The sequence below is a fragment of the Eublepharis macularius genome, chromosome 5 (assembly GCF_028583425.1).
Source record: "Eublepharis macularius isolate TG4126 chromosome 5, MPM_Emac_v1.0, whole genome shotgun sequence".
In the NCBI taxonomy this organism is placed as follows: domain Eukaryota; kingdom Metazoa; phylum Chordata; class Lepidosauria; order Squamata; family Eublepharidae; genus Eublepharis; species Eublepharis macularius.
The window spans coordinates 117,878,430-117,896,071 of NC_072794.1; the positions used below are offsets into that span (position 1 = coordinate 117,878,430).

The 17,642-nt window shown below is 40.5% G+C and overlaps 1 protein-coding gene across 1 annotated transcript in view; it reads right to left on the reverse strand.

Moving 5' to 3' along the window:
* The window catches only part of PLXNA2 (plexin A2), a 546,864-nt gene that overhangs the window by 162,724 nt on the left and 366,498 nt on the right, over window positions 1–17,642 (reverse strand). Inside the window, exons 9-11 of the mRNA XM_054980080.1 lie at window positions 17,402–17,602; window positions 12,623–12,719; window positions 5,536–5,735 (exon numbers count right to left, since the gene is read on the reverse strand). Coding sequence (XP_054836055.1) covers window positions 5,536–5,735; window positions 12,623–12,719; window positions 17,402–17,602 — 498 coding nt within the window. The remainder of the gene's footprint in view (window positions 1–5,535; window positions 5,736–12,622; window positions 12,720–17,401; window positions 17,603–17,642) is intronic.

Sequence of the window (17,642 nt, forward strand, 5' to 3'; positions counted from 1 at the left end):
TGCATTTGTAGTAAGATTCTGCTGTTGCCATATCTGTGAATTCCAATAAAACTACTGGCCAGCAGCCCACTTTCTGACTGGTAAATTACAACCTCTCTTCCCTACCCACCTCCTACTTATCAATTAGCAAACCATGGGAGATTCTCTCTCCCCTCCTCACATTGTCTACCAACTTCTCCTCTGTCTCTGTCTCCAGCACTTTTTCTCTTTACCGATTTCTCACACATTTATCCCACTCTGTCCATCCACCTCCTTCCTAATATATGTGCCATTTGTAGCAAGGTTTACTGCAAGCAATACAGTACAACATAATGCTAATATTGAGTCTTGTTCTATTCTGCATGCTGTTTAAGCTAGAATCATTTCTGAGCAGAAGTTAATAGGTTTTTTGGTCTCTGATAGAAGCTGAATTTGATTGCATGAGTACAACCAACAGGCTGGTGGCAGTAACCCCTTTTTAAACAAGGTGCTCTGAAGAATGATGGATGTTCAGCTTCAGGCTTTGTGGGATGAAACTGATTTTCTGTACCCATTTTAATCAGGTTTCCTGCCTTGGGTTCCCTGACTGATGGACCATCACCAGTAAAAACATACATGTGGAATCTGCCTCTCTTGAGACTCCAGGAACTCCTGTCAATTGTCAATACCATCAACTGTGTATTAATCTAATCGGACCAGCTGATACGGGAAACAGGGGCAATGTGCTCTGAGTTTGTCAGATCAGTTCCAGAAAATGATACTGGGGGACAACCACTCTGCATCATGGTTCTTGCCTATGGGGTTCTGCAAAGTTTAATTCTGTCCTACCTGAAAGGACAACTACATGAAACTACCGGAAGAAGTCACTGAGAAATCTGGAGTACAGTGTAAATAGTATGCACAAAATATCCAGCTCTATTTCTGCTTTTCATCCAATGCAAGTGAAATGGTGGAAGTTCTGAACAAGCATATGAAGATAGTAACAAGTTGAGTAAGGCTTGGTAAACTTCAGCTTCATCCAGATAAGACTAGTATTGATGATAGAGCTAATGGAAGACTGTTCTGGATAGGGTTGCACTCTTCCTAAAGAAGCAGGTGTGCATTTTAGGAATGCTGTTAGATCTGGATTTAAGACAGAGGCTCAAGACTTGTCTGTGACACAAAGTACCTTTGTCCAGTGTCAGAAGCCTGGATGATAGAAGTAAGAAGCAGCATCCAGGTGCAGCTGAGGATCAGAAGTCCAAGTGAGCAACTCAGCATCCAAGGGATGACTGAACAAGCAGTCCATGAAATTGTCAGACCACTGGTCCATCAATGCCTGTATCCTCTATTCTGACTGGCAGTGCTTCTCCGGGGTCTCAGGCAGAGGTCCTTCTCATGACCTATTACCTGTCCTTTTAACTGGAGATGCAGGAGATTGAACCTGGGACTTTCTGCATCACAAGCAGATGCTCTTCCACTGAGCCAGGGCCCCCTCCCCAAGCGGCAAGGGCAACAGATGAGTAATCAGCATAAGAAGTCTGAATGGGCAGACTAATCTGCTAGGGCCAGAGTCATAATTCATGGCAGGCAGAATAGAGTCAGGCTGGTGAATGGAATCACTAAGTTCAGTCTGGGGCAGGTCCTCAAAGGTTAACAAATCAACCAGACTCAGGAAGAAGCTTACAAGCCCTGATTTTATAGAGTATGATAGCAGTCAGATCCCCTCCTCAAGCTGGAAGGGCAGTTTATGAATATGGAATATAATAAACCCCTTTTCCTCATGTGCCTTAAGCATAAAACACTGCCTGGCAAAGCAGAACAGATGACAGCCCCAGGTGGAGATGGAAAATTACCAGAAGGTGTGTCAGATTGACTAGCTGCCCCTCCAACCCCAGAGAAGCACTTAAGTAAAACAAAGAGGTCTTCTGGAAGATCCTGAGTTTATCTCATCCACACCCTTCCATACTTCCCTCACTAACCTTCCTAATCAGAGCTATTCAGGGACCTGATATCTCTTCCCATCTGGTAATAGCAGTATCATCAAGCACTGTTTTCATACCTTGAGTCGACCTTAGGAAGCCTCTCCCAACTCCACTGTCCATCACCGGAGACAGTCATCAAGCCATTGTTTTGGGGGCAGAGAGACGTCAGTCTGCCCCAGGATACATTTTGCACTATAATTGGGCTGCCCTCAGCCATGTCCTGTTTGTGTGTTCTGGGATCCATCCATGCACCCTCAGATTACCTCTGTGAAGTGCTGGTCTTTTTGCTGCTCCTCCACAGACCTCTTCTCTTTCTTCAAGACTAGTAACTATAGCCCTCCCTGAAACTGTTTTCCCATTTTATGACTACTTTCTTGATTAGCTCTGTGTATATGCTGTGTGTATTTTCTGTATGCTTGCCTCTTATTCCTCTGTTAATAAAGAAACCTTTCCTGTTCATTTGAGAGTTTTGTAAGGGAACAATCCTGGTATACATTGGTGAAGATCCCTAAGTTATCCCCTCTCACTGCGTCTCCTTTAATGCCAATTCCCCCAACTCACAAGAAGACCCTCCCTCCAAGCAGCCAATCACAAAGCCACTGAGGCTTTGTGATTGGCTTCTTGGATCCTCTGATGGAACCCAGAGATATGATTCCAGACCAAGGGAGAAATGACAGCATAGGAGGTGCTATTATTATATGGAGGCTGCAGCAACTCATCCTGTGGCAAAGGTAGTAAAATGCTGGGCCTGACTGGGAAAGGTCCTTGTTCAGTTCCCACCCTGACACTTCATACACAGCTTCTGCGGGCATGCTGTCTCTGATTGTTTCTTGAGAAGAGGAATCTGGCCATAGTTACCCATTCTCTGATCACACCCAGATTAAACAATCACAATGTGCTTTACATGGAGCTACCTTCTCTTGAAGACTATTTGGAAATTGCAGTAGCTAAAATGCAGAAGCAAGAATGCTACTTAGCAAAGGACAGTGAAAACATATTCTGCCAATTTTAAGTGACCTTCACTGACTACAGGTTTGTTTTTTAGTATAACTTAAGTTGTTACCTTTAAACCCCTAAACTGTCCAGGATCAGGACATTTAAAGAATTGCCTGCTCCCATGCATACCTGTCCAACAAGAGAAAGCAGAGATCTTCTGGTGAGGCCCTTATCTGTGTGATTCCCAACCTCAAAGTGAGATAGGTGGCTACTGATCAGACCATATGAAGTAAAAAAAAATCTATATCTATACAATTTTATGATAAGGCATGTTATTTCAGAAGTCCTTTACAGTGGACAGTGTTTGTACATTGAGAAGCTCTCTCTTTGCTCTAAAAAGGCAAATTGCATGGTGGAGATTATTATGAAAGGGATTGAGAATAAATTAGCCAATATTACAATGCCCCTGGATATATTTATGGTATGGCCTCATTGGGAGTACTTCGTGTTGTTCTAGTCATTGTATCTCCAAAAGGACATTGCAGAGCTAAAATAAGTACAGAAGAAGGCAAGCAAGATGAAAGGCTGAAAAGTCTGGGACTTTTCAGTTTAGAAAAGAGATGGCTAAGGGGAGAAATGATAGAGGTTTATAAAATTATGCACAGAATAGAGAGAGTGGACAAAGATAATTTTCTCTCTTCTCAAATAATAGAATTTGAGGGCATCCAATGAAGTTGATGGGGAGTAGATTCACAGCAAACAAAAGGAAATACTTCTTTGCACAATGAGGGATTAAAATTTGGAATTTTCTGACAGAGGATGGCCACAGGCTCAGATGGCTTCATAGGGGGATTATACCTATCCTCCATGGATCTATCAGTGGCTACAAACTGTGGCAATTAAAAGTAACCTTCACATTTAGAGAAAGTTAACCTCTGAATACTAGTGCCAGGAGGCAGCATCAGGGGAAAGCCTCCATGTCTATGCCCTGTTGTTGGCCTTCCAAAATAAATGGTTGGCCAGTATGTGAGGCAGGATGCTGGGATAGATGGACCACTGGTCTGATCCAGCATGGTTCTTCTCACACAAAGAAACTTGCAACATTTTTAAGTAATTGTGTTTTGTATCCAAAGTATAATACCAACAGATATAGAGTCCAAGCTTCATTTTGTCAGGCTTCACTACAAATGTAATCAAATCCCTTCCCATACTTATAACCTCATAACAGTGAATAAAAATGTCTATTTTATTTTTGAAATGTAATAAACGGTTGACATCATGGTAACAGGCTTGCAGTTCTGGACATTTGGGTCATGGCAAAGTATATCTGCCTTCGCCCCATTGGGTCCTTGATAAAGAAGCTCAGAGTGAATGTTGGGCAATGGCAACACAACAGATCTATGATTTCTTAGTCCCACAGTCCTAAACTCACTGCTGAAGACTATTTATAGCATTGCCAGTTTCTCACCAATGAAAGTGTTAGAGTAAACAAAGTTTTCATAAGATTCTTGCCTCTGTACTGGTCTGCAATCCAGAGAAATCAATTACAGACTAATTACTTTCCTGTTTTAATTAGTGTGCCTGCGAAAGGACAAAAAGGGCACCCTTCAACTTATGACTGAGCCTGACAACCAAGAATAGGTGACTAAGGTCAGTAAAAGCGTATACAGTTTATGCATTAAAGACGTTACAAATTAATTTAATAGGAAATCACACGCTGCTTTATTTGTTCCTCTTCATTGTAATAAAAGAAATGTGTTAAATCAGGACAAGCAAAGGGGAACCAGGAACATTTCTAAGAATACAAACGTGGAAGGAAGTTCCACTGCAAAGAGTGGAATTTACTTCTCTGCAAAATGTTCAGTAAAACAAAATCATACATGGCAAAACCCATCCCTGAATGGACTGACTTCATGCATAAAAGAACTGTCTCTTGATACTCAAGGAAAAATTTCGTAATTTGGCACATTGGATCATGAAAAACCAGCAGATTTTACCTATATTTAAACAGATCAAAAGATTAAGATTTAATGAAAGGTTATGGCCTTCATATCAGGGGTAAAAGTTAAGCTGCTATGGAGTATGGTTAAGAAAGTGGCCAAAGTGGTACCTTTCATCTTCTGCTTAGAGCCTTCCAAGAGAGACAGGACCAGTAAGTTACTTTCACTCCTGCTTAATGTATCACAATATTAGGCCAATGAGCCTCTAGGGTGGCTTAGTTTTGTGATAAATGAAGGAATCAGAGAAGAGAGGAAGACTTACGGTAAAACTAAGACTCATGCTATAGCAACATGAATTGAGACTACCTCACATTTAAAAGGTATGTTATTTACTTATCCTGGAGATAAAAATTAAACAATAATTATTGGTTGGAGCAGAAAGCACAGTTGACACAACTGGAAATACTACCTCCTCATGCAAAAATGGCAGCATTTTGTAATTAATGTAGGTAACCACATAACTAACAGTTTACAAATTAGTAAACGGATATATATATATATATATATATATATATATATATATATATATATATATATATATATATATATATATATATATATATATATATATATATATATATATATATATATATATATATATATACAAAGAAAAAATCAAACTGAACAGGAAAAAATACAGTCTCTCTAGATATTACCTCAGTAATGCGTGGATTGGAGCACTTGACGTTCCTGCTTGACCAGTCAAGCCACCTTCCCCATCCCCCAATAGAAGAGGGGCAGTGCTGACGCAGAGTACACCTCCCTTCTACAGTGCACCAACCACATTCAAATTTCTGGTCTGCTTTCAGGCATAACCCACAGCTTTCCCGCTGGGCGGCACATTTGTACAGGTGAACTGTGGAGACAGAAAAAGTCAATGAAATGAAGGTTCCCATCTGGATTCCCAGCTGGAACTGTTTTTGAAGGCAATCGAGCTGCTTAAGGGGTCAGAGCATCTTTCTGATGAGGAAAGGATGAAGAGTATGGAGATTTACAGTTTAGAAAAAGATGACTCAGGGGAGTCATAATAGAGGGTAAAAGATAAAATTATGTATGGGGTAGAGAATGTGGACCGGGAGAACTCAGAGGTATCCCATGAAGCTGATGAGCAAAAGATTCAGGATAGACAAAGGAACTTCTTCATTCAATGCCTAATTAGATTGTGGAATTTGCTTAGGGTTGCCAGGTCTTCTGGGCTGACTGGCGGGGGTGGGGGTGTTTCTTACTGTTTCATCTTTCCCGTTTGCACATGCACAGTCCCAGGTTCTAGGTGATGAGTATTCTTTAAGAATTGGCCCATTTAGGGCCAAAATCAGCCCAGTACAAAGCACAGGAGCACTCCTGTGGCTAGCGCAATGACATCACTTCTGGAAGTGATGTCATTGCGCTAGCCACAGGAGTGCTCCTTCTGGAAGTGATGTCGTCATGCCTGCTGGGAGCACACACCCCATGGTTTTCCCCCAGGTACTTGCTGGGGGTGAGCAATTGCTAGATGGCTTGCAACTTCTCACCAATTGCTGTCGATCGGTGGGTAAGGGGAAAAACTGCTGGGAGTTTGCCCACCATTGACAGGCACCTGTAAACCCTAAATTTGCTGCTAGTGCAAGTGGTGATGGCCATGAGCAGAGATAACTTTAAAGGGGATTAGACAGATTCTTGGAGGATAGATCCATCAGTACCTACCAGCTATGGTAACTAAAAGGAACCACAATATTCAAAGGAAGCAAACATCTCAATACCAGTGCTAGGGGCAACATCTGGGGAAGGCCTTGGCCTCTATGCCATATTTTCTGGCCCTCCAAGGCAAGTGGTTGGTCACTGTGTGCAGCAGGTTGCTAGACTAGGTGGATCACTGGTCTGATTCAGCAGGCCATGTTTACGTTCTCACAGGGGACACTCCTAAGTTGGTTTACAAAGAATCCTACTCAAGACTACTTCCATTAAAATGTTCTTAAGATTGTACTATATGTCTCCCAACCAATTGGGACTGAATCCTCAGGGAATGTACCCTCAGCCTCATTATCATATTTCAGACAGAAAGGAGAATGTTTGAGAGACAATAAAATGAAGACCACATTTCTGGATCTAACTTTCCCCCTCCTTATTCAGTTGGGATGAAACTTTCAAAGTCAGTAGACCTCTCCCAAGGGAACCACATTGCCAAACAGCAGACAGAGCGTAGAAAGGTCCCAATTTTTCAGGCCATTAAAATTCTTCCTTGCACAGCAGATGCATGGAGGGATGGTGATAGGTTTTCCTTCTATCATTTCCCACTGCTGGGATTCTGGATCTATTTTAAAACAGAAATGGCAAGGGGCCGTAAACCATGAATGTGTACACACTAGGTCCATTCATTTCTGCATTTTTCTGCTGGTTTGTGCCCAAGTTACCTGCCAGTCACCACTGAGGAGCTGATGGGCTTGCATGGAGAAAATTAAATGCTCCCTACAGCAAAGCACAGTAAGATGTTCTGTTTGCAATTGTTCTGACTGGAAGCTGCCATTTACACTACGTTACTACCATGTTTATCCTAATGGGGCAAATGCAAGCTTTGCAGGGGCATTTCAGGACAGGGCAAAAGAATGGGAGGAAAGGGTTAATCCTTCCTATGAAGTTCTGAGCTGGGCTCCATGGTGCTATTTTCAAATTAAAAAAATTATAGGAGCCAATCACAGATCTCCTGGCTCTCTCAACCTCTCTTTTTGATTTAGTGGCTCCCTCTTCAGATATTAGCTAATAGTGCCAGGCATGAGTCAACTAAAAACATAACTCAAAGCTATGGGCAAGGTTATGTAAGGTCCTTACTAGCGCACAAGAGTTTGAACAATAGGGGCACATAAACCCTTCTTCCTGTTGAACCTTTCCCCAGATGTTCTTAGATATTATTTCTTCCATGCTTGATTTGGAATACAGCCTTCAAAACCTCTTTGTTTAGTTTCCTCCACTGATTTCAACCAAGAAAGACCTCATTGAAAACAATGTCTCCATTCCCAGGGAGCCTGGCAGGATTTCCAATATATCAGGTTCCACAGTAAACTTCAAAAGCACTCAAAAGCAAAATATAGCTCAGATGGGAACAAATGGGAACACATTAAATGGATGTTCTTGCAGCCATAAAAAACAGACTCTTTAATGGGTATTCATTTCAGAGAACAAGCCTGCTGCTTTCAGAGGTCTTGGTTTGATCTGAACTGCCACAGATTTGCAGCCCAAGTCTAAATATCTTTACTCAGAAGCAAACCACACTGTGTTCAATGAAGCTTACTCCTGGCAAGTGTGTACATTATTGCAGCTTTAATTATATAATAATTGACTCTGATAGCATCCCACTTAGTGTAGCAGCTATCATTAAACTGTTTTCTTTTTTGTCCAGTAAGTGTGGATTTACTACTAGTATTTACTATTTTCCCCAATCATAGCTCATTGTTTTCAATCAGCCCTAATCACATATATACATCCCCTGATATTTTTGATTGGTTCAATTATGATTGCCTTGCCTTATTCAGAAATCCTCATTTTTAAAGACTTTCAAACTAGCGTTGTACCATGATCAGTAGATATGGTGGACCACTTAAGTCTCTACTTTGCTGAAGCAAAAAGTACACACAAAAAAAGAATATACCATAATTTAGCTTTTGGCGTCTATGCTAATCTTCTTTTACACCCCTATGTAAAGTACCTTTTCTGTTCTGTTTCTAATGGGGGTTTAGTATTACCATAATCAAGAGAATCACATAATGGCCTAACTGAATTTCCCATTAATTAAAAAAGGGATAAGTTTGTCCCTGTTGGACCCGCTTAAGAGCTTGGAGGTGGTTGTAGACCCATTTCTTTTACTGGAGAAACATTTGCAGTGGTAGCAAAAAGTGCTGTCTACCAGTTACTTACATCTAGTTCAGAGGCTGGCCCCCTTTGGACCCAGTGAATCTGGCCGTGTTGATCCATGCAATAGTAACTTTTAGACTATTATAACAAGTTCTACATGGGGTTGCCTTTCAAGACAATTTAGAAACTCCAATGGGTACAAAAAGCAGCATTCTTCTTATGAGCTAGGGCCAGTTGCTTGGCATATGTTGCGCCTGTTTTGAGATCTCTACACTGGTTGATAGTTTGTTTCTGAGTCCAATTCAAGGTGCAGGTTGCTACCTTTAAAGTCCTTCATCATTGCTTGGGACCCCCATACATGGAGGACTGCCTGCCCCCAGTACCAACCCATGGGGCAGCTCTACCCCTCAGATCAATACCTATTGGCTGCTCCTTCTTTATGGAATTGCCTTCCTGAAGTTGTTAAAAAGGCTTCTACCTTGTTAAGTTTCTACAAGTTGTACACAATGGAATTATTCAGGATTTTGACACCTAATTTGTAATTATATTTATTTGTTAGAGGTAATAGTTTTTTAATTGTATATTTTTATTATAGTTGAAACTAGCTTTGAGTCTGATTTCAAAGAAAGGAGGGTTAAATATGCTGTTAATAAATTCCCTTTGAATTTTCATGTGACATAGAAAGTGGCATAAAAATCATGTTGAAATCCAGCTTCTACCATAATGGAAAAGAAGCCCAAGAAGGGTATGAAGAACACAACCTTTCAAGTTATTGCATAGACAACTATGGACAATCTTGCCATGGTATGTGACAGTCTGTCTTGCCCAAACCTTTCTTTAATACACTTACATTTCAGTTTTGGTCAGTCATATTTGGACAGTTATAGACAATCTTTACAACTGGAATCTTTAATGATAAATGTTTGTAATACGTTTATCTAAAACCAGTTCAAATCTGTCTGTCTGTCTCAAATCTCCAGAAACAGATAATCATTTTTTGAGAGTTGAAAGGGGGTTTAAAGATGCTCATGCAGGTTGCTTTGCCCCTTTGTTACTTCTGGTGAAACAGATTTTGAAGGGTTTTGAAACAATTCAAAAAGTGTTTACCAGAAACAAAGCACACTTATGGGATAAACACACATACCATGAACTGTGTTTTCTTTCAAATAGAATTTAACTGCACAAAACTGGAAAACTCCAACATTGCCTACAGAAGAGGAACGGTGGACATAAGTTTTGGTGTTTGCGTCAATGGCAAAACTTGCTACATCGATTAGAGAAAGGACATTAGTTAACTTTTTGACTGAATGTAAACCCTTTATCGACTTTTTGCATGAAATGGATAACAAGGATTTGATGACATCTGGATTTATAGATTAAGAAACATGAACAATAGAAAAAAGAGGGGTTTTGTGACTAACCTAGAATGTGTGACGCTAGAAATGATATATCCTTGTTGCGGAGAAAACCGGAACTCAACCTGTAGTATAATTTAGGGTTTTTTTCTTTTTAATTATATAGAGATATGTATTGTTAATGTGTCTTATGTTTAGAATGTTCTGTTTTTCTTATTCTCTGTGTTTATTGTTTATAGCTATTATGTTATGGTTTATAGTTTAAATAAAGAAAATTCTACCTCAAATAGAATTTAACTGTCTAAATAACTTACTGTGTCTCTTCAACCTTCCAGTTTTATAAAACTAACATGATGCAGAAAAGAGTCTGTCAGTGCAATCCTAGAGTTACACCCTTCTAAGTTCACTGAAGTCTTTGAATGAGAGCCTTAGAAGGTTAAAGATGTCACACTTGCAGCAAGTCATGGAGAGTGACAAATCTCTTTAATACCCACAGGTAGGTCATCCTTAAACATTAAGGGTCATATACAATATGTGCAGGGAGAAACTCAGACAAGAGAAGTGCACAATGGCTTTATGAGTATCTGTTTTTTCTTTAAAGTATCACCCTGCTTCCTTTTACAGTTAGGTTTCTCCTCATTCATTGAGTTCAGCTGGGAAGGCCCTGCATTACGCTCTGCCTTTTACTCAGTTGTGATTGAAGACATGGAGACTTTTCACAATAGCAGCCCTCATGAGAAACATTACGTATTGGGAGATATGTCTGCTGCTTTGTCCATTATCCTTTAGTTGGAACCTAAAAAATTTTTGGATCTGAAAGTGCTTCGCCTTTGTTGGCTATACAGGACAGGTTTGTATTTTTAACTGAGGCTGCGAATTCTTGGTTTCACTTGCTTTAAAGTCTTAACTTTTAATTGTAGACTTCTAATGTTTCTATTTTGCATTTATTACTTAATATTTTATGTCCTTTTGAATATATTTCTGGAAAAATGTGTGGTTTATATATTTAAGAACTTAGGGGGTTTAAACTGGATCCAGCACTGCTACGAGAAAAGCAACTTAATGCCACTACAAACTCAGTCTAGCCTAGAAGATGGCCCCCCACCTTGATAGCTGATTTGGCCATCTGGATTCACAGCATGGTAACATTGAGACTTGTTTACTGTAATGCACTCTACGTAGGTCTCCCCCCAAAATCAATTTGGAGATTCCAGTTGGTACAGAATGCCGCAGCTCAGTTATTATAAGGAGCTAGAAGGACCATTCTGCAGTCACTCCATTGAATACTCATCAGTTATGGGGCTCAGTTTGGTATAGTGGTTAAGAGTGGCAGGGCACTAATCTGGAGATCCGGGTTTGATTCCCCACTCCTCCACTTGAAGACAGCTGGGTGACCTTGGGTCAGAGCTCTCTCAGTTCCACCTACTTCATGGGATGATTGTTGTGAGGATAATAACAACGCACTTTGTAATCTGCTCTGAGTGGCCGTTAAGTTGTCCTGAAGGGTGGTATATAAATTGAATGTTGTTGTTATTATTATTCAGTTCAAGGTTTTGGCTATCACATAAAAAATGCTTCATGGCCTTCCCTCATATCTGCAGGACTGCATCTTTCCTGATGCTCTGCCATGGCAACTTCAGCCTTCTGCAGGTGCCACCCTGCAGTTGGGCAAAACCAGCAGCTGCTCATATACATGCATTCTCTGTGGTGGCCCCCATCATGTGAAATGGCATGCCTGAAGAGGTCAGGAGATCTCCCACTCTCCTAGCTTTCTGCAAACTGCTCGAAACCAAATTATTCAGAAAGGCCATCCTACACAGGTAATAGGGTTGTGCTGTAAGAAAACAGTTGAGAGAGCTGCATTGGTAAGGGATAAGTATACCACTATGTACTGCCTGTAGTATATTATTGTGTACTGCATGTCACTCTAAGTATGCTCCTACTGGATAGTTCCATGTTGTTTAATATGTCATATCAATGTGCTTATGCTTTATTTCAGCATTTTTTCAGCTTTGTATCAGATTCCTGCTTGTTTTCACATTTCAGCTTTATTGAATGTTGAAGTGGTTGATCATATTGACATATTCTATATAATCCACCTTGAGTTGCAGTGAGAAATGTGGACTATAAATAACATATATAAATAAATATTAAATATATATCCACATATGCCTGTGCAATTCTTAATCTCTCCATCTTTCCCCGCAGAATTGTTACACAATCACTGTGGGGAAAGATAGAGAGATTAAGAACTGGACACAATTGACAGTCCACACAAACACTGTGGGCTGTTTCAGGAGATGGCATACAAAATCTTCCTGGAACATGTTCAGGGCATCTGAGTGAAAAAGGGCTATAAGACTGTGGATTTTTAAAAAAGGGTTTTATTTTGCATTACAAAATCCATTTTAATTATATAGTTATCAGTAAGCCACAAATAAAAATATGGCAGTACCACAGGACTTTCAGAAACACAGAAGCTCTAAATGTCCTCATCAGATATCTATCTAGCTCATAATACCAGTGTAACAAAAAGACATCAAATGCGTTAAGAAATTGTTACCTTTCAGATCCTCTGGGTTGTCAATGATGAAGTTTCCATTCCAAACCACAGCAAAATCTACTGCTAAGTTACTGATGTCCATTCCATCATAGAGATACTATAGGATAAAGACAATATATTAATGATGCTTTTTGTATGAAAGTGAGAGAAGGACTAGGGGAAGGCCTATTGTTTGTTTATTTGCATTTTAACAGTATATTGCTTAGGAATGCGAGACAAGATGTTGAATGACAAGACAATTATCAGTCATTTATTTACGTCACCTGCATGGTGGGACACACATCCTTCCAAAATAAATCAGTCAAGAGACCTGAAGAGAAGTTATAAATTAATGACCTAATCCATGCAGGTTGTTCTCACCATGCAGATCTTGATTTGCCCAATAAGCCGTCATCACTAATTTCAGAACTCATGAAAAAAGTGAATGCTAAAAAGCAATATGAGTGCAACACTGTGCTGCTCCATAATATATAATAAAAAATATGTGATTACAAGTGGGGGACCCACAAGGACTTTCAGAGGGCATCTCTTTCCCCCCCTCCTCCACCATGTCCTCTTTCCCTTCCCTGCCACCCCATAGTCACTCCCATTTTCCTGCTTCTTTCTCTCCTTCCCACCCAAATTTAGAAGTTACACCCTTCTAAGCCCATTGACTTCAATAGACTTAGAGGGATGTAACTCTGCTTAGGTTTGCACTCTTTGTCTGCCCCTCTGTCTTCTCCCCCCCCCTGCCCCCCGCAGCCTCTCTCTGTGGCCCAGTTGTGTGCTACTGGCTGAGCTGGGCCCAGTTGCATGGTGGAGAGCCTGCAAGGACTTGTTAGTGGTACTTCACTTTTTCTTATATCTCTTTCCCCACATGATTTTTTCTCCTCCTGGCAGCCTCCATATATCCCTCCTCCTGGTATTCTTTTCCTATACCCATTCTCCTTCAAACCCACTAAACAACTTATTTTTTATCTGCTCCCCCATTTTCATCTATATTACTTCATTTATACACTGCCTTTCTCCAGAAAGGGGATCCAAAGCAGCGAACATCATTCTACTTGCCTCCATATTATCCTCACAACAAACCTGAGAGGTAGGTTAGGCTAAGAGTGTGTGAATGGATCAAAGTTACCCAGTGAGCTTCCACAGCAGAGTGGTGCTTTGAACCTGGGTCTCCCTGATCCTACCCTGAAACTCTAAGTGCTACATTACACGAGCTTTTGGGGAGGGGGCTGCTGTTGAATCATAACAAGCAGTCAGGCACAGGTGAGTCATGCAAGTCATGCGGTATCAAGTTGCCAAGTGGCTGCTTCTGGAACAGGCCCCAATAAGTCCTCCCTCTAAGGCCAAAACAACCCTATAAAGAGCCCTGCCAATAAGAACTGCAATCTCCCATCTCCTTTTATCACCAAATGTTTCCTTGAGTATTGTAATGGTATTCAAGACCTGGAAGAATTGGTGTCTATCTGGTAAGAGTATTAAGATGTGGTTTGTCCAGCATATTCTTGCTCATAGTCTATTTGGGAAGTCCTCCATCTGCCTTAATAAGGCCTATTTCTCAACAAGAAAATGAAGGCCTTGGCTTCTGTTCTCTGTTTGTTGGCCTTCCAAGGTAACTGGTTTGTGACTCTGTGAAAGAGGTTGCTGGCCTAGGTGAACCACTGATCTGATTCACTAGAGCTCTTCAAATGTTCTTATGAAGCTCATTGTCATGAAGACCGAACATTTTATAATTTGCATATCTGCATAAGTGTCATTTTGGCTGTAAGGACACTAATTGGAAATGTGTATGATTTATGAAGTAACTCTGAGGTGCACAGTCAAGGGCAAAAATGTTATAGGATAAAATGTAAGCAGACAAGAAGTAATAGCATTAGAGGCTGAAGTCTGTGGAGTAGGGCTTCCTCTTTTGTGACCAGTTCTTATTATACTATCCATTTTATACTTCCCAGCTGTTTGTGAGGTTGTGATTATGATAAACAAATGCATTCCAGAGAGCATTCTAAAGAGTTATATATGAGCCTATACAGGCTAGTGAAGCAGAGCCATCCAAGTCTTTTTCTTGTGGCTGTCACAAAGCCCATTCATTATTCAACACTGTGGATTCAGGTTCTATCAGAACAAGGGAGCAGTATGAACATACTCTCAAGGGCAGGGGAGGATTGGATTATTTTGAGTTCTTACTGATTAATTATTTAAGCAGTTGAAAAGGAGTCAAACAGGAGTGTTTTATATGCTTAGAAACTACTGGCTGTAGTGACCACTATATGCGATGATCTAGGAGAGATTTTCACATTTTCTTACATGGGAAAAATTGTCCACATAGGAAACTCATAGCATTTTAAGGCTCTCTTATTCAGGTAGTTTCATAGCTTTTTTAGTCTCTCCTATTCATGTTATTATGTCCCAGAAAACAGAGGCACAGTATTAAGGAAATGATATATTTTATTGGTAGTTTTAAAATAAAATCAACTATTGAATACAGGCCTCTGATAACTTAAGCATATGTAGCTGCTTTATACAAGGTCAAACCATTTGTTCATCAAGTTCAGTACTGTCTACTCTGATTGGCAGCAGATCTTTGGAATCTCATGTCGGTAAGAGTCTTTCAAATAACCACCATTATTTTTTAAGTACAAATGCCAGGGATTGTACTGCAGAGTTTCCACATGAAAGGCATGTGTTCTATCACTGAGACAGAACTCTTCCCCTAAAACCTTGGCCTTCAGGCTCCTGGAAAGCTATGGGAGCCACCTAACTTAAAAGTGAATGCTGTAGAGGAGACCTGAGTACAATACCTGGGCATTCCATCCTCCTGTCCAGCTTTATTATTGCACATGATTACAATACTAGATTACAGCACAATCTGACTTCCTTTGCTTCTTTTACTTTTCTTCTAAATGCCCAAGGAACAACTTACAGCAAAGTTAAACCACCAGTTGATTCAATAATATATCATTTGGGGTCATTTCTGGGTTAAAAAATAAATTCTGAGTCTTCAAAACAACAAAGAGTTCTTCTTACAGCACTTGGAGATGCAGTAAAAACTGATTGTCCAGACTGGATGGATTGATTCCAACATCATTCTTGTCCATTTGGCTACTCCAATCAAATCATCCAAAGCCTTGTTTCTCTACAGTCAAGAATGCAGTGGCCCTTGTTGGTTGTGGTTTTTTCAGGGAGGGTATTTTTCATTCCTTCCTTCTCTCACTCTCATCCCTGCTCCTTCTCCCAGCAACAGGCAGCTTTCCAGTATTATACATTTTATCATGCTGCTGCAGCCTGGAATTTGACAGTTCCCTGATAAGAGGCCTGCAATTCTCTTTATCTCTCCTGTGTGAATTAGCTTTGCCTTAACACCTTTGTCACTTCCCCACCTCAACCCCCCTTTCCTGACCCCCCACAGTCACAGACGGGAAGCTGACAGATAAAAGATCTCTTCTAAGGCCAGGATTCTAATTAAACACCTCACTTGCCTGTAGCACATTCCCGCCTGGAATTCAGGATTAGTTTAACCACCACCCCCCTTCATCTCCTAGAATAATGCTTCCTGATGCTTTTCCCTTTGCCTTCTACACTATTACTTCATGCATACTTGCTCCATCTCCAAGTGCCTGCCACTTCAGTTCTTTGAAGATGAGGAAAAACATGAGTAAGTTATGCCTCCAATGATCAAGGATCATAAAAGACATTTCACATTTGCAAAAGAAAAAAAAAAGAGACAAGACAGAAAAGCTAGTATTGTGCAATGCAACAGCCTGCTGTGGCATTAAGGAATGGGCAGTCATGATGAATGGATGCAAGAAGTAAATGCCCCATACTTGGAGGTTCATTTACCTACTCCTGGGAGACTTTCTATTTACTGAATATTTGTTTAACTTGTCAGACCAAAAAAAATCACTGAACTAAATTGGTTTTCCTTGTCGCTTTGGAACAAGCTATGACACCCACATGACATTACTTCCCACAAGTCTTCCACAGGATGCACAAGTCTTACATAGTAGGGCAAAGCTTTGTTGGAGTATTGTATAAATAAATGAACTGCTGTTCTAAAGTAATCGAGATGCTTCAATCTCTAGTTTCATCAAAGGCCGAAGACATGTTGAAAGTAAGAGACAGACAGTAAAATCCTAAACTGTGTTACACACATCTAAGTCTATTGAAGTCAATAGGCTTTGAAGGGTGTAACTCTGTTTAGGATTACAATGAAACCCTGTTAATAAATAGGGTCTGTTGATAATTTTTTTGGAATAAATTATCATATAAATCCTAGCAAGGTCATTATTTCAAATGCTAACCTAGGTGTACATCATCCATTGTAATCACCTGGAAACCTGCCAGGGGCTAAGAAAGTCCCTGTTCATATGCTTTGGTCCCTTGCTATATTTTAGTTTCACCTGAGAAAGTGAAGCAGAACATCTTGGTTCCTTGAAGCCAGCTAAGTGACCTTGGGTCAGTCACAGCTTTTCATAGCTCTCTCAGCCCCACTCACCTCATAGGCTGATTGCCCTGAAGATAATAAAAACACACTTTGTAAACTGCTCTGAGTGGGCGTTAAGTTGTCCTGAACGGTAGTATATAAATCAAATATTATTATTATTATTTTACCCCACCTTACTCTGACAGCATCACTCTGTTACCTCACTCCACAAGATCATGAACTGTGTTTGCCTTGGTTCTCATATAATGTCATACATACTTGCCCTTTATTTTCCACATTTTTTACACACAATCTGCCTCCTCCTTACTCTCTCCCACACCCCTGCCCCTCTTGCCACAAGCTGAGGCTCTTACTGAGCTATTCTGGCACTGGACACTTGAGCTGTTGAAGCGAAGAGCAGGCACACGATGAATCACGCCTTGGATGCTGAGGACACACTCATAACCACGCTGGCCAGACTGAGGCTGGGGTAAATTTCTGGCCTTCAGTGTGATGGGCTTCACCTCACCAACAGGGATCAGAATCTCTTCTGTAGGGAACAACTGTGGGCAATCCTAGAGGAAAACATACAAAAAAACACATATCCAGGTAACT